We start from the raw sequence: 18,403 nt of genomic DNA on the forward strand, positions 1-18,403 counted from the left end.
ACCAGGGAGGACCCAGAGCTGAAGCTCAGAAGGAGCATTGCTGGATTTTGTGACAAATTCTAAAAGGTGGATTCAGACATCCACACAAATACAGATGTACTAATTTATATAAAAAAAAAAACACATAGAGTGATAAATACCTATATCCATCTAGGCACGCCGCTTCTGCTTTGGCACTGACACTGATGCCCTCTGTCCTGTCTAACAAATCAATTAAATGTCTCCTTTCGCCTGCATGTGCAGCATATATAAAGAAATGGTGACCTGGGCATTTTTAATAACTTGGATGCAGGCATCTGGGGACAGAGATAAGGTTACCCTTCAATTAGCTTCCTGCTAATGGGGGAGCTTTGTAGGGGAGCATTTACCCTGCTGCACCCCCACCCAGATCTGCCAATGCTGTAAACCAACACATATGTGATTGAAATTAGTTCATAAAAAATGGAAGATGTTGTCTTGGGTTGATTGTAAAGTGAGCCAAACAAGTATTAGTATATATATATTTTTGTTAACATTTGTTAATATTTTTGTTCATCGATGCAGTTTTGCTTCTACATGAATCACCCAATATTTCTTACTCAGTTTGTTTCTTAACAGCCACTGAATACCATTCTGTTTTTAAAATATATACTCTAAAGCCAGAAAATGAACTTGGTCACACCAATGAAAATGTTATAATATCTATTGTAACAGAGTTCTATTTTCTTATCTGCTTTCTGCTTCTGTGCATCTCGTTGTACAAACTCATGAGATCAGCGTATTTAGATCCAATGGAAGAATCAAATTGATTCTGAATAGCAATGTCAGTCATATTGTTCCTCTTATCTGTTAGGACTCGTGTCAAATGCAGGAAAAAAAAAAGTGTGACAAAACAAACTACGATGGGCGTTCCATTCTTTTTATTTTACTATAAAATCTTGGGGGTAAATCGTGGTTTCTCAGTACCTTACACTTCTTCTATCTGAAGCCTCAGCTACTCATCCCTCTAACAGCCACCATGGTTCACTGGACAGCCGAAGAGAAGGCCACTATCAACGCCGTATGGAAGAAAATTGATCTTGAGCATGATGGTGGAGATGCTCTAGGAAGGTAATTCAAACATTTTAACCTAAAATGTCTCACTCACGGTTTAGTCAATATCCCTGCTATAATGTGCTGATTAAACAATACAATTGACTAATCTCAGCATTTAATTTTAATATTCTTGTGGACTTATATAAAATATACCTTTAACATGATTTCAAAGTAGTACTCTAGGAATATTATGGGACATTGTCTAGCATTTTACTAGATTTTTTTTAAAGATCTTAAAAGGAACCCTCAATTCCCAGCAATTTTAATTATTCACTGAATTTAAAGTGGATTTAAAATTCAATTCTCATTTTATCAAATAACCCTGGTTATGTCTACTTATTCCTATATTTTACAATTATGTATTAGTGAGGTGTGAAAATATGAAATATGAAATTACACATCTTTATACTGCAACTGGGTGCCTCCATCTTAGCTCCTTGTTAGTAATTGCTATAATCTGTGCCCTTGGCACCTGGCGGTCAGCATAGAAAAAGCATACAGAAAATGAAACAATGTTTCTGTTTTTTCCACTTTATTTGCAATATTTTCCCTGACTTTCCCTTCCCCAAACTAGATTATTTTATCTTATTAGTTTTTAAAAGGTTTTGTTTAAAAACACCTTATCTAGGCAAAAAATAATGGGGATTTAGTTACATTATATGATCATACATTGCATAAGCCTGCCAGAACGTCAATGTACCCCATCTTTGGCAGGTCCTACTCTCACAGTCTAATGTCTGCTCTTATGAGATTAACCCACTTACTTGGGAAAAAAATTCCATCTGAGGCTCTTGTGTATTGTTTATTGTATAATATGGCCCCCAGCAGCACCCCATTTAAGCATGTTCAGGTGAGTGCAACCACCCCCCATGTTCCATATATATATATTTGGGAGTCTAGCCAACTCCTTGGTTTTGCACCCCTCCCTGTCACAGGTGCCTCATCTCAGGTCCCTATTTAGTCTTGTACTGCAGAGAGCCTCAGATGGATTTTTTTTCCCAAGTAAGTGGGTTAATCTCATAAGAGCAGACATTAGACTGTGAGAGTAGGACCTGCCAAAGATGGGGTACATTGACGTTGTGGCAGGCCTATGCAATGTATGATCATATAATGTAACTAAATCCCCATTATTTTTTGCCTAGATAAGGTGTTTTTAAACAAAACCTTTTAAAAACTAATACAATCTGTCAACATTGAAGTTGCTGTTTAGTAGATAGGAGAGTGCGCTGGATCTTGTGTATTATTTTATTTTATGTATTTATCATATTTATTAAATTGTGTTTCTCATTTACTAGGCTGCTCCTGGTCTACCCCTGGACCCAGAGGTATTTCAGTTCTTTCGGAAACCTGTCCAACGCAGCTGCAATTGCTGGAAATGCCAAGGTACAGGCCCACGGCAAGAAGGTCCTGGGAGCTCTGGACAACGCCGCCCACCACTTGGATACCATTAAGGCCACTCTCCGCGACCTCAGTGACAGCCATGCCCACCGTCTGTATGTGGATCCAGAAAACTTCAGGGTATGTATTTAATATTATTATTATTATATTCTATATAACTATGGTCATTCTCAAATAAGACATATTTTAGTAGTTATGAACAGATATTCTCTCCCACTGGCCCAATTAAAGTGGATAACATTTAGAATGAATAGTGGTTTCCACTATGTCTCCAATTTACATTTGAGGAATTTCTTGTAAAATACTAAACTTCAGCTTCCATGTTGTCTGGCCAACCTCAAGCATCATATGGAGTTGTAGTTCACTAGTGGGTGAGGAGTTGCACTTTCTCATTTCATTTATGCCCCACAAGCTTTGATATTTTTTAAACTAATTTAGGGATACACGGTTAGTGTAATTAATTAAAATCTTGTGCATTTCCTAATTTTATTATTAAAGGACAACTGTCATCACATTTTCACTTTTTTAAAAATGTTTATTACATTTAATGAAAGTTATTTTTTTTCTATATATGTGAATTGATGTTTTTGAGAAAATATCGCTTTTTTTTTTTGTCTGGACAAGAAGCCAGGGGGAATAAGATTTTAGTATTATCCTACCAAATTCTGCTCGGTGTTAATTACCTGCTGGATCACAGCAGGTAAGTTTGGTAGAGCAGCAGTTGGTCAGATAACAGTAAAATGGGAGCAAACATTTCTAGTTTATTAAAAAAAAAGTTTATTAAAAAAAGTTTATTAAAAAAAAATCAATATACATAAAAAAATAAAATAAAAATGAATGTACTAAAAATGAACACTTGTATAACTTTTAAAAGAAGAGAAAATTTAATGACAGTTGTCACTTAAATATTAACTTAAGATAGCATTGTTACTAGGTCTTATTTACCCAAATTATTTTTATCACTGTGATGATGCAATTAAAAAATATGTTTTTTATGAATGTTATGCTATTATTTACCCTTTAAAAAAACAAACACATTTTGAAGTTAAGGTTCAGTTGCCTGATTATTTTTACTTATTGAAACTAACATTCCAGTGAAATTCAATTTGAAATGAAAGAATATTAATGAATTTTCTTTCTTTTGCAGCGTTTTGGTGAAGTGTTCGTGATTGTTCTGGCTGGAAAATTAGGATCCTCCTTCAGTCCATCAGTCCAGGCTGCTGTTGAGAAATTCTTTGCAGTTGTTGTGGATGGTCTGAGCCACGAATATCACAACTAAATGTACTCGCACTTAAACCTGCATGTTCACAATGAAACAACTAATAAAATGTGATTTCAAGTAAAACGTTTCTTTGGAATAACTTTTATAAAGTCAAAGCTATGTTTACTCTCTATGAAAACATCTAAATAAGGGATAACTAACAAATGGCTCTTCGGCTTTCTATTGAAATTCCACTCCCATAATGTTCAGCCAGAAACTGTTTAGATATATCATTGGTAAAGTTCCCAGGAGACATAGCTCAGCTCAAACGCTAACTGTTAACTATTCCTGCTCTAAATCATGTAATATTACCATCTTAAGTAAAAGTGTATGATATAATATGTATCAATTTTGGGACTGTTTGGTTGTCATATTTAGGAGTTAATTGAAGCAGACATAAAGAAATTGTAAGTTATGGCCTTTGCATGTTTGGGTTAAGGCCATACATTTTATTCTGGAACTAATAGAAGGAAAGGATGAATTGTCTGACCAGGGTAGCTAAATAGCAGGTGAAATACGTTTTATAGAGGTGTTCCTATATGGGTTTTGGATTACTAATAGAGTGGCAGGTAGATTCAGGGCCGGTGCTTCCATTCGGTCACTTATGTAGCAAGAGCTCACGGCGTGACCGCTGCTTGTGGCTTTACTATACAGGCAGCCACTCTCACTAGGCAGAATAGGTACCTGCCTACCTACACAACAGGTGCCTAGTATGCCCCAATATATCAATGTCTGGTTTTGGGGGGTAGGGAGAGAGTACGGGCAGCGACGGAACCTGTAATGGCCTGTAATGTAGCACCACTGCAGGGAGCACATGAGAGCTGTATAGGAAGAATGCAGTGATCCCAGCAGCCCCACTGGCCACCAGAGAGAGGATCCACTCCAGCTCTCCAAGGCACATGTAAGGAAGCTTGGTAGACCTCTAAATAAATAAAACATTGTTTGTACATGAATGTGTCTATGACTGTGTGTGTATGTTTGTAATTATGTGTGTATGTGATTGTGTGTGTGTGTGTGTGTATGTCTGTGATTATGAGTGTATCTGTGATTATGTGTGTGACTAGCACCATATATATTCAGTCAGAAAAGCTGTAGGTTTATGGGATAAAGGCACCAATTAATCTCACACAGAGGAAATTATTCAATTAGAAGGTGATTAGTAGGATTTGGGAAAAGTTATGTTATTATATGTCCCTTCTAAATAGTAATTTCATTCATAAATGTATGTTATCAGCAACATAATTTCATTTATTTTCAAATTATTGTTATTGAACATTTTTCAAACTATAATGAAATAAATCTCCTGGGGGAAATAAACTAGAGAAAATGGTACAGAAAAAAGAAAGGGGGAAAAAATGAAAATATTATTATAAAAACAATCCATACATTACGAAACAATTATAAATCTAAATAATATGCTGCTCTGATCCTAATGAAAAGGATACTGACCGCCAGAAAAATGGTGATTTAAAAATATAGGCAAGATTGTTTTGTTATTTTATATAATTTTGAGAGTTTAAAGGGTAAAGGATAGATAATCTTTGTGAAAATTTAAAATTCAATTACATAATTCACTTTGGATTTACCATAAATTAGCCTTCTTTTCAATCTTAGATTCAATTTAATATTTTTTTGGAATGATTTAATAATTTTATACAAACTTATAAAATTTGTTTCCCCCCCCAAAATATTACATTCTCAAAAAAAATATGTCATCGTAAAAAGAGATGTTATTATATAAAAAACTATCAAAATATTATTATTTTTTTCAAAATATTAAATCATTTAAAAATATATCACAAAAAATTCAATCATTTAAAATGCTTCTCCAAAAATATTTAATAGATGCCCTTGTTGGTAAATAGCAGTGGCAAGCTGTAGCCATCAATAACATGCAGTATTTAGTTTTGGCTACTATTTTCAACCTTGTCATTATTTTTTTTCACCTGCTAGCCCCTAATAACGTCTGCTTGCAAAGATTCCTACCATACACAGAAAACACACTCGCTGGTAAAGCACACAATCTAGATTTCTGTAAGAGCAACCACAACGTTCCAGTAAAAAATGTCTGGGAAGTTGTCATTGCTATGATAGTGTGTTTTGTATTTGTCCTGTGATTTTCATTGGCAGGAGATAGCAATGTATAAAATAGTGATTTTGAGTTTCATTTATGGGACTTTTTCATGCTTATTGAAATGAAGTGTATCTTTTTTCTGTTAAGTGGTCTATTGTATGGTAGGACTAAAGAGAAAAACACAGATAAGTGAGTATATTTACTGGTAGTGGGGATAGGGAATGGACCAAGCAAGAGGGAGGATAAAGCAAGCGTTTGTTGTTAATATTGAAAGGTTTGGGCTGCATGGGCTGCTGCTGCTGCAAAGGCCAGAAGATGGCTGACCCCCAGCAACAGGTAGGCTTGCTGTTTTATTTACTAATCTGCTTTGAAGACTGAGGCATTGGGGAAGTTAAACAACGTGGGGGAATATTAACATTAAACCCACTCTAAGGGATTTTTCTCTCCACATACTACACTTTGATTTTCAACTGTGTGTGCCTACTTAGTCATTTGTAACTAAGACTGTGACAACCCGAGGGAATAGAATTTAGACACATAGCCAGCAAGTTGCTGGCATTTGGGGGGGCCCAAGGGGGGGCACAGCATGATGTAGGGGGGCCATGGCCCCCTCTGGCCCCCCCCTAGCAACGCGACTGATGACATCTCCAAGAGCTAATTGGAGTGAGATGTCAGACAACTGGAGTCCAATCAATGAGATGAGATTGGAGGTGTTGGTTCACATACTTTTTCTTGCAACTGTATTTCCCAAAGGGAAGCAATGTCAGTAATTCACTTTGTTACCATTGGCAATATTTTTTTTATTTTTTTATTATTATAACAATTGTTTGATTGGGCGCTGCATATGCCCCTATGGATACCACGGTTAGCTGCTTGTGGTGTTGCATGTGATGGGAAGAATTTCTTTAGTATAGTATGTGTGTGTGTGGAGGAAGCTGTTTGCAGTGTATTGTGGGTGTGGATAGGAACTTTGTGTATTGTATGTGTGGATAGGGGCTGCTTGTGGTGTATTGTAAGTGCTCGGGTAGCATTAGTGGTGTATAGTGTGTGCTAATAGGTGCTGTTTGTAGAGCATTGTGTGTTTGTAGAGCATTGGATAGGGGCTATTAGCAGTGCAGTGTGTGAAAGAGGCTGTTTGTGTTGTAGTGTTGTGGTGGAATCTCGGTAAAAATAAATTTAGTAGGCCGAGATTGCCACGTGGTATGTGCACGTGCATATGCTGATGTATCGGTCGGTTGGTTGCATGTGGCAACGATACAATCAGTAGTGTACGGAGCATGTGCAGGAATACAGGATATACGAGTATTCCCCTCCTCCATTGTGCTGGGCAAACAGGAATTTAGTCTTTATTCTGTTGATTGGGTAAGAGTACGTGTGGGTGGAACTGATTATAGGAGGAGCTATATGTCTATATAAGGTGCCTACACTGTACGATCGGGGCTCAGATTTGAGCTGTTTTTGGTGACATTAATCCCTCTGAGTCCCGGTCGGTGAATCGAATAAAGATCTCTTCCTTCCTGAAGAAACCTGTGTCCATCTCTCTGTGCTTGGCTTCCGTCAGTTTCTCCGGTATCATTTGGTGCATTGGCTGGGAATCTCATAGTTCAACGGTAGCTGAGAGCAGAGGCGTGAGACGGTCTATCTTTGCCCACGCTCCCTACGGCTGCACCCCTGAACTTTTGCGTGGACCTCCTTTAGTCTCGGCGCCACTGGTCTGTTGTCCAGGAGATCATCGGCCTCTACGTAGTAAGTGCTGGGGTGCCCCCCGTCGATGAGTGTGAACTCAGGTTTAGGAACGAAGAGGTAAGATGACTATTGTTTTAGTCGGTGGACCCACTAGGGGTATTGGATACCAATTGTTCGGTAGGCCCATAAGGGGTTTGTATTGTGTATGGAATTGGCCCCCTCAGTAGAGGGAAGGAGCAAAGGCGCACCGCTCCTAATTAAACGTCCGGTAGTCAGCCCGTTTAATCTTGGTTTGGAGTCAGGCTGGGTCCTGTGTAAATAGCCCAAGCCGGACACCGGTGTCTTGTCTAGACTAGCGTATCTAGGGTGTATATTTCGTTCGCTAGGTCGGAGGGACCGGGAGACTAAGCGGAGTCTGTTGTATATTCTGTCCGCTAGATCTCAACCTATCTTGGCTAAGTGGGAAGGCGTGTAAATTTGGAACCCACTAGACTATTGATAGAGTAGATAGACTAAGAGGGTTCTGTGTAAATTCCGCCCTCTAGTTCGCTATATGTGGTGCTTGGGCAGCGACGGCTAACCAAAACGGATGTAAATTCATTTAGGTAGTCCCTCGAGCTACTGGCCAATAGATTAGTTGGGAAACTTTAAATGTGTTAAAATTATTGTAGTAGAGTGTATATCTTGCTAGATAGCGTGAGCTCTGCCGTCTAGCGAGAGTGTGAATAGTGTGTAATGGTCTCATAGAGCACGGTACCATAACCATGTATTATAATTACTGATACTGTAAATAACCACTAATAACTGTCGTACTATAACTACTGTTTATAAAGATGATGTTACTAGGGTGTGTTATAGACGGGTAATTTAAATATTGAGAATTATAATGTGGGTGATTGTATAGTTTCGCCAAAAGGTACAGTAATAGTTATTTAGTGACTGGTGTAACAGCTGTGTGTGTACGGGAATTCCCTGTATGTTTTGTTGTGTGCGTTTGGCCTAGTAACTGTACCACGTAGTGCTGTTGCCAAGGGGAACGAGTGTGACTGTTGGAAGTGTGTTTGTTTTGCTTCTGTTGGAGACAACGCTCCGTTGCTAAGTATGGGTGCGTTGGATTCAAAGATCATTGATCCCTTAGAATGCATGCTAAAGAACTAACAAGGGATACAATGTATATGATTTTGGAGTAAAGATGTCCCCAACACGCCTGACTACTTTATGTAGTAGGGAATGGCCTGCCTTGGTGGCTGCATGGCCTCCACGTGGTAGTCTTGATCCTAATCTGGTGCAGCGCGTACACGTTGCTGTATCGGGTAGGCCTGAACTTTACGGCCAGTTTCCGTATATCGATTGTTGGAAGCGGGCCGTAAATGTCTTGCCAAAATGGATCAGGGTATGCCACGAGGAGCAATCTCGCCTCATGTTGGCTAGGACTCGTTTGTCCACCAAGGCCATGATTACGCCCATTCTGGACACGCCCCCTGAGTCAGAGATCCCCATGCCGCCCCCTTACTCCTCCTCTACAGGAAGAGGAAGAGGAGGTGCTGCTAGTAATACCACTACCCTTGCTCCATTGTCTCCACCTACCCCCTCCTCTAGCTCAGAGTCTAGCCCACTTGTTTTAAACCCTCCCCTTCCGGTACCTACCCCTATTAACCCCACCTATCCAGATTTGGCGTCATTTCTGGTTCCTGGTCAGGCTCCTCCCATCCCGGCCCGGAATATTCTACTTACTGATCTTCCCTTCAGTAAAGAAAAAGCGATCCCTTCCACTCATCTTACTACCCCTCGACCAGAACCCATAACTGACCTTCCTCAACGAAGCCCCATACTAACCCGACAACTGACCGGTACCCTCCAACCCCGACATTATAAAAATGCCCGACACATATTAACGGTGAGGGCCAGTTACAACATTCTGATCCCGTATTTGTCTATGTTCCCTTTACCACTACTGATTTATTCAACTGGAAGACCCATAACTCCTCCTACACAGATAAACCTCAAGCCATGACAGATTTGATTACCTCTATAATCCAGACACATAATCCCACTTGGGCTGATTGCCAGCAATTACTTATGACATTGTTCAATAACGAGGAAAGAACTCGGATAAATCAGGCGGCAATTAAAGAGCTTGAAGAAGTGGCCCGTACTCAAAATCAGGCCAACCCGGCAGCATGGGCCGCAGCCGATTATCCAAACGCAGATCCGAATTGAAATGTTAATGGCGCAGATATGGCCCATTTAAGAGCTTATAGGGACGCCATTATTGCTGGCATGAAAGCCGGAGGGAAAAGGGCGATCAATATGTCAAAGACGGCTGAGGTATTGCAGAAATGTGATGAGTCGCCCAGTGCCTTTTATGATCGATTATTGGAGGCATACCGGTTGTATACCCCCTTTAATCCAGAGGCTCCTGAGAATTCCCGGATGGTTAACTCTGCCTTTGTCAGCCAGGCTTATGGAGATATAAAGAGAAAATTACAAAAGTTAGAAGGGTTTGTAGGGATGTCTATAACTCAACTAATGGAGATAGCAAATAAGGTTTATATGAATAGGGAGACAGAGACGAAAAAGGAAGAAGAACGAAAGATGAGAAGGAAAGCAGACATGTTAGCAGTAGCTATCGCGGGTGTAGATAGAAGGGAAAAGGAAGTGTATAGGGGAACTGAGAAAAGCGAGAATAAGTGGAATAGCGAGCCTTTAAGTAGGAACCAATGCGCATACTGTAGGGAAGAAGGGCATTGGAGAAGTAAGTGTCCACAGAGGGAACAATATGAGAGAGATTGAACAAGGGCAGGATATAGTAATAATTATAGAGGCAGAGCAAGAGGAAGAGGAGGCCCTGGAGGAAATGGTGGGAATAATAGAGGAAGCGTTCATGGGGATAGGTATTACTGCCTAACGGAACAATATCCTTGAAGTTTAACCCCTTAAGGACCAAACTTCTGGAATAAAAGGGAATCATGACATGCCACACACGTCATGTGTCCTTAAGGGGTTAATGGACCCTCAGGTATAATGACATTATCAATACCGAAGGAAGAAGAGTGGCGAGTTTATACAGTGTTGACCAACCAAAACCCTAAGAGTGATGAATCCTTGTTTAATATACCAGGAGTGTGGGCAGAGAGTAACCCACCAGGACTTGCTCGCAATACCCCACCTATACGGATTGAACTAAAACTTGGGGTTTATCCAGTGAGCCTAAGACAATACCATATTCCCCAAAAGGCAAAGAAGAACATACAGTCTTATTTGGATAAGTTCATAAGGTATGGTATCCTAAAATTCTGTACTTCCCCCTGGAACACCCCATTGTTGCCTGTTCAAAAGCCTGGGACAGATGAGTATCGCCCTGTGCAGGACTTGAGAGCAGTCAATGATGCGGTAGTAAGTATACATCCAGTTGTGCCCAATCCATATAACCTGCTTGCCTTAATTCAGGGCGGGGCTACTTACTTTACAGTTTTGGACCTTAAAGATGCCTTCTTTTGCCTACGAATTGCTACAGAAAGCCAGTGTATCTTTGCATTCCAATGGGAAAATGCTGTAACGGGCTCGAAACGCCAGATGACTTGGACAGATGACTTGGACAAGATTGCCCCAAGGGTTTGAAAATTCACCTACCCTATTTGGATCAGCATTAAGTCAGGACTTACTAGACTTCAAGTCCATCCCAGGAGATATGTCAGCAAGCAACATATGATTTACTGCACATTCTTTGGAAGGCAGGATACAAGGTGTCCAGGAAGAAAGCTCAGTTGTGTCAGCCAACTGTCAAGTATCTGGGATTCCATATCTCTGAAGGTCAAAGGATAATGGGGCCAGAGAGAAAAGAAGCCAAATACCAACACCCAAGAATAGAAGACAAGTGCGAGAGTTCTTGGGGGCAGCAGGCTTCTACAGGATATGGATTCCCAGTTATGCGATATTGGCGAAACCCCTTTGCAGCTATAAAAGGCACAGAACACGATCCCTTCCTGTGGACTATCGAACAGCAGAAGGCATTTGAGGATGTTAAGAAGGCATTGATGAGTGCCCCAGCATTAGGTCTACCTGATCATACACGTCCATTCTACTTATATGTACACGAGTAAAGAAGGATGGCTGTGGGAGTACTGACAGAGTACTTGGGATCATGGCAACGACCTGTTGCATATATGTCCAAACAACTGGATGCAGTGGCCAGTGGTCTTCCACCTTGTCTAAGAGCTGTAGCTGCCGCCGCCCTGCTGGTAGCTGAAGCTGACAAGCTCACTCTGGGTCAGGAACTCTACGTGCGAGTCCCGCACGCAGTACAGACGTTGCTAGACTATAAAGGCAATCATTGGTTTAGCAATAGCCGTATGACCAAGTATCAAGCCATGTTATGTGAGAACCCGAGAGTGCATCTTGAAACTGTCAATACCTTGAATCCAGCTACCCTTTTGCCACAACCTACTGAGAGTCAACATGATTGCCTGGAGGTGATGGATGAAGTGTTCTCAAGCAGACCAGACCTTCGTGATTTTCCCATCCAGAACCCCGATGTTCAGTACTATACGGACGGCAGTAGCTACGTGAAAGAAGGGATTCGCTATGCAGGATACTCAGTGACAACCATAGACAAGGTGATAGAAGCTCGGCCATTGTCAAAAGGAACATCGGCACAGAAGGCAGGATTAATCGCACTTACACGAGCGTTACAATTAGCTGAAGGATTGAGGGTAAACATCTATATGGACTCAAAGTATGCGTTTTTAACCACTCATGCCCATGGAGCCTTGTATAAAGAAAGAGGACTACTGAACTCAGAGGGTAAAGAAATCAAGTACGCAGCTGAAATATTACAACTATTGGAAGCCGTATGGGAACCGAAGGAAGTTGGTATCATACATTGTCGAGCGCACCTGAAAGGTGATGGTGATGTGGTGAAAGGAAATCGGATGGCAGATAATGCAGCCAAGCGTGCCACTGAATCGGGACAACAGGAATATGTGGAGTGTATAGCTGCTCTCATACCGACCCCTCTGTCTCAGTGGACTCCAGTTTATACAGCTCAAGAAGAAGAGTGGTTAAAGACTGAAGCTGGAAAATACTTGAAGAATAATTGGTATCAGTTAGAAGATGGAAGGATAGTTATTCCAGCATCGCTAGCTGTAGAAATTGTCCAGAACTATCACAATGGGACACATTCCGGGAGAGATAGTATGGAAGAATCTCTTAGGAAGCATTTCTACATACCAAGATTGTCCAACTTGACTCAAGTCATTGTACGAAGATGTGTGTTATGTGCCAAAAACAACGCAAGGCAAGGTCCAGTGAAACCACCGGGAGTCCAGTACATGGGAGGGCTCCCTATGTCCGATCTCGAAATAGACTACACGGTAATGCCTAAATCCGGCGGACATCGTTACCTACTTGTAGCTGTGTGCACCTACTCAGTATGGGTCGAAGCATGTCCCACTTGTACAGAGAAAGCAGGAGAAGTCGTATGATTTCTGTTGCGGGAAATAATACCTCGATATGGATTACCATGTTCTATAGGATCAGATAATGGTCCAGCCTTTGTTCACCAGTGCCTACAACAACTGACTCATATGCTTGGTATTAAGTGACTCAACTGACTCATATGCTTGGTATTAAGTGACTCATATGCTACGGCATATAGGCCTCAGAGTTCTGGGAAAGTGGAAAGGATGAACAAAACTATTAAGAGCCAATTGGCAAAAATGTGTCAAGAAACCCAACTCAAGTGGAATGTTCTTTTGCCAATAGCTCTGTTGCGCATTCGTAGCACATCTACTAGAAGGATGGGTCTCTCGCCTTTTGAAATTATGTATGGGCGTTCACCTTCCGTACTTAGTAACTTAAGGGGGGATTTGAGTCAGTTGGGAGAAGGAATTACCCGGCAGCAGGTTGTAGAGTTGGGTAAAACTATGGAGGAGGTACAGAAATGGGTACAAGATAGGTTACCTGTGAATATTTATCCACCTGTCCATTCTTATCATCCAGGAGACCAAGTTTGGATAAAGGAGTAGAACAGTGTACCGTTGGGACCAAAGTGGAGGGGTCCTTATGTTGTTCTTTTGTCTACCCCAACAGCTATAAAGGTGACCGAAGTGACTCCAGGGTTAAACCAGCAGCAGCAGATTCTTGGCAAGCTACACCAGATCCTGAGAATCCCTGCAAGATCCGGTTGAAGCGTGCAACTCAGTCGGAGTGACGAGGAGATATTGGGACATCTAGAGTAACTATAGAGATCAGCAAGTAGGTGTTTTGACGTCCATAATAAAGCCTGACCACCTGCCTACGTTACATAGTCAGAGTGTCTTGAAGGGATCTCTGTGAAGGAAAGTGAGGATCAGAAGGACTCCATTCCCTGCAGCCCTCACATTCCCGGAAGCTGAGGTGCCATCGCACGGTCGAATAGTTAGAAAGAAGATGTCAGGAGGGATGTGTTTCATAATGTATTTATGTGTGTTTTTAATTATCCAGGAAGGTAGAGGTACCGACACACCAGGCTGCGAGGTTTGCATTAAGACTACGAAAACAGGCAATCACATTTCCCAGACCCTTATTTGGCATTCACAGTAGGAGTGTAAAGGACATGTATCTAAGTGTAGATACTTAGACATAGATTATAGTGTATGCCATTTAGGAGCAGGAGAACCTAAGTGTTTTAGCCCTGAGTATCAACCCCGTACAATTTGGTTGACTATTCGGAATGGAGACTCACAGGGTACCCTGATAAATAAGACCATACTAGAAACCGTACATTCTCCAGGTGTTTTGCTATTTGATGCATGTAAGGCGATATCAGGTGGTAGAAAACCATGGAATGTATGTGGTGATCTTAAATGGGAAAGAACGTATGTGTCTAATGATAAGTATATTTGCCCCAGTAGTAAGTATAAGTATGTAGATCCAAAATGCCCAAATAAAGAATACAATTACAGTGGAACCTCGGTTAACGAATGCCTCGGTAAACGAAAAATTCGGTTTACGTATAAAAATTCATTTAAAAAAATGCCTCGGTTTACGTATTTTTTTCACAATACGAAACAAGTGTCCCAGTTTATAGCTCCGCCCCCTGCATACTGAAGTGTGGGTAGCACATGAGTGTGTAGTGTGGAGGTGTTGGAGAGGTTTTGGAGCCATTTGCAGCAAGTTGTGTTGCCTTGTGGAGCCTTTTGGAGCCTTGTTCAGCAAGTTGTGGAGGCTTTTGAAGCCACTTGCAGCAAGTTGTGGAGCCTTTTTGAGCACTTTGCAGCAAGTTTTGGAGCCTTTTGGAGCCATTTGCAGCAGGTTTTGGAGCCTTTTTGGTGCATCTCAAGAAGTGGAAAGGTAGGGAGCTGAGCTTAGTTGTTTGCATGCCTTTTACTGTGTGTTGATGTGTGATGTTTTAAAACATAAAGTTGGATGTTTGAAATGTTATTGTTTGATTAATCATGTCCCTGTACAGTATTTATGCCTTTAACCCCTTAAGGACCAAACTTCTGGAATAAAAGGGAATCTTGACATGTCACACATGTCATGTGTCCTTAAGGGGTTAAAGTGCACTTTATAAAGAGTTTTGAACAGATGAAATACTTTATTTGACTTTTTTCTCACCTCCGGAACGAATTCATTGGTTTTCAATGCATTCCTATGGGAAACAGTGTTTCGGTTTACGAATTTTTCACAATACGAAACATCCCGGAGAACGCATTAAATTCGTAAACCGAGGTCCCACTGTATTGTCCGTATTGGTCCTGTGTGGGGTGGGCAACCTGGGGACAGACAGTAGATAAGGATATGATCGTTACTAAGTTGCCTACCAAGCCATATTGTAAGTCTAGGGAGTGTAACCCAGTCCATATACTTATCAATGACCCAGAACGATTTATAGATAGGTTTGGGAACTTATTTGGGTTCCAGATATATGGAACAGGTTTGGATCCTGGGACAATATTATTTATAGGAATAGAGACCGATACTGTGGCAACCCAGACTCATCAGGTCTTTCATTCCTTCTATGAGGAGATGAGTGTGGAAAATAAGATCCCCCATAATGCGAAAAACTTATTTATAGATCTAGCCGAGAGCATTGCTGGTAGTCTTAATGTAACCAACTGCTATGTCTGTGGAGGTACTAATATGGGAGACCAATGGCCATGGGAAGCAAAGGAGGTAATGTATTCCGGTTCTGAGACAGTTGAACAGTTAATATCTTCTCAAACTGATTATCAAGTGAGTGTTAGAGGTAAATCTGAGTGGCGATTAAAGACCTCCATTATAGGTTATGTTTGCATAGCAAGGAAATTAATAATGTTTAATACATCTGTAGGAGAATTGACTTGTCTAGGGCAAAAAGCTTATAATGAAAGTACAAAAAATACAACTTGGTGGTCAGCTTCAAATGTCTCAGAACCACCTAATACGTTTGCAAGTTATACCAGTTTAAAGGATGTGTGGTTTGACCTATCTGTTACATCTAGTTGGAAAGCCCCAGCAAATTTGTACTGGATCTGTGGTAAGAAAGCCTATTCGGAGTTACCACAGGACTGGGAAGGGCATGTGTATTAGGTATGCTCAGACCATCCTTCTTCTTGTTGCCAATTGAAACAGGAGAGACTTTGGGAGTTAAAGTGTATGATGTAAATCATAGAAAGAAAAGGGGACCCCTAGAGATAGGTACCTGGGAAGATAATGAGTGGCCTCCCCAGCGCATTATAGATTATTATGGGCCAGCTACGTGGGCAGAGGATGGTACTTATGGATACAAAACCCCAATATACATGCTCAACCGTATCATAAGATTACAGGCAGTGGTTGAGATAATTACCAATGAAACATCACAGGCGCTTAATCTCCTAGCAAAGCATAACACTAGGATGACGACAGCCGTCTACCAGAATAGATTAGCCTTGGATTACCTATTGGCAGTAGAGGGAGGTGTTTGTGGGAAGTTTAATCTAAGCAATTGTTGTCTTCAAATAGATGACGAAGGGCAAGCAATAGCTGAGCTTACTAGCCATATGGTTAAACTAGCACATGTGCCTACGAAAGTATGGAAAGGGTATAATCTGAGTAGTTGGTTTGGTAATTGGAACGAGCAGCTTGGAGGACTTAAGGCACTGGTAGGTGGAGTCATGCTAATCTTGATGCTGTGCCTCCTCCTGCCGTGTTTGATTCCTTTGGTAGTTAGGTCTGTGCAGAGCATTATAGAGAATATAGCAGAGAGAAAGGCCGCTGCACAGATAATGGCTGTTTGCAGGTACGAGGCTTTAAAGGAGAACATGTACAGGAAGAGGAATGCTGAGGGGTTCGTATCTCTAGAGAGTCGCAAAGTCTAGTCTGGTTTATGGCAACTTGAGGTGTAAGCAAACCCCGATTGTGATGCATCTGTAATTATGAAATATCAGAAGCATCAAAGGGGGGAATGTGGTGGAATCTCTGTAAAAATAAATTTAGTAGGCCGAGATTGCCACGTGGTCTGTGCACGTGCATATGCTGATGTATCGGTTGGTTGCACGTGGCAACGATACAATCAGTAGTGTACGGAGCATGTGCAGGAATACAGGATATACGAGTATTCCCCTCCTCCATTGTGCTGGGCAAGCCATGTGGTCAAACAGGAATTTAGTCTTTATTCTGTTGATTGGGTAAGAGTACGTGTGGGTGGAACTGATTATAGGAGGAGCTATATGTCTATATAAGGTGCCTACACTGTACGATCGGGACTCAGATTTGAGCTGTTTTTGGTGACATTAGTCCCTCTGAGTCCCGGTCGGTGAATCGAATAAAGATCTCTTCCTTCCTGAAGAAACCTGTGTCCATCTCTCTGTGCTTGGCTTCAGTCAGTTTCTCCGGTATCAGTGTGTGTGTGTTTGTTTGCTAATGGCTATTTGTGGGGATTGGGATAATTGGAGTGTGTGTTTGGATAGGGACTATTTTTGGTGAAGTGAATTCCTGGATAAGAGCTATTTGCAGTGTGAGTAGATAGGGACTGCTTATCAAGTGTGTGCAAAGGGGGCTACAAAACTAATCTATTCACCCCTCCCACTGGCTTACATATTGCCAGGGATGGGGGAATAGCAAGGGAGTGTGCACTGCATGATTTTGCACCTTGGAAAGTGGATGCCTGGCAAATTTATGTGATGGGGCAAATGCAGGGAAATAGAAAAATAGAAACATAGAATGTGATGGCAGATAAGAACCATTCGGCCCATCTAGTCTGCCCAATTTTCTAAATACTCTTATTAGTCACTGGCCTTATCTTATAGCTAGGATAGCTTTATGCCTATCCCACGCATGCTTAAACTCCTTCACTGTGTTAACCTCTACCACTTCAGCTGGAAGGCTATTCCATGCATCCACTACCCTCTCAGTAAAGTAATACTTCCTGATATTATTTTTAAACCTTTGCCCCTCTAATTTAAGACTATGTCCTCTTGTTGTGGTAGTTTTTCTTCTTTTAAATATAGTCTCCTCCTTTACTGTGTTGATTCCCTTAATGTATTTAAATGTTTCTATCAGACCCCCGTCTCGTCTTTCCTCCAAGCTATACATGTTAAGATCCTTTAACCTTTCCTGGTAAGTTTTATCCTGCATTCCATGAACCAGTTTAGTAACCATTCTCTGACCTCTCTCCAAAGTATCAATATCCTTCTGGAGATACGGTCTTGTAGTGCACATAAAATCCACAAATCTCAGTTTTAATGGTCCTACTAGTGCAGAACATCCAAAATACGGGTTTGACAGATAAAAACTTTCTGAGTTGCAGGCTGTGACTTCAAATATCTCTGCAACTTCTGTCGGTATGACCTGCGCAGCATGGTGGAACATTCACAAAAAATTGTGCATGCTTAAGAGATGCATACTGTTTTCCAGGGCTTCACTATCATCTTTGGCAACTGGTGTATATAGCTAACATATGAATA

At 41.1% G+C, this 18,403-nt stretch overlaps 1 protein-coding gene across 1 annotated transcript; it reads left to right on the top strand.

Moving 5' to 3' along the window:
- Positions 1 to 928: 928 nt before the first annotated feature.
- Positions 929 to 3,817, top strand: LOC134608429 (hemoglobin subunit beta-2-like). The gene is made up of 3 exons (XM_063451230.1): positions 929 to 1,089; positions 2,370 to 2,592; positions 3,620 to 3,817. The coding sequence occupies exons 1-3, from the start codon at positions 998 to 1,000 to the stop codon at positions 3,749 to 3,751; spliced, it is 447 nt and encodes a 148-aa protein (XP_063307300.1). The 5' UTR covers positions 929 to 997; the 3' UTR covers positions 3,752 to 3,817.
- Positions 3,818 to 18,403: the final 14,586 nt, after the last annotated feature.

Source organism: Pelobates fuscus, chromosome 4, assembly GCF_036172605.1.
Source record: "Pelobates fuscus isolate aPelFus1 chromosome 4, aPelFus1.pri, whole genome shotgun sequence".
Lineage (NCBI taxonomy): Eukaryota > Metazoa > Chordata > Amphibia > Anura > Pelobatidae > Pelobates > Pelobates fuscus.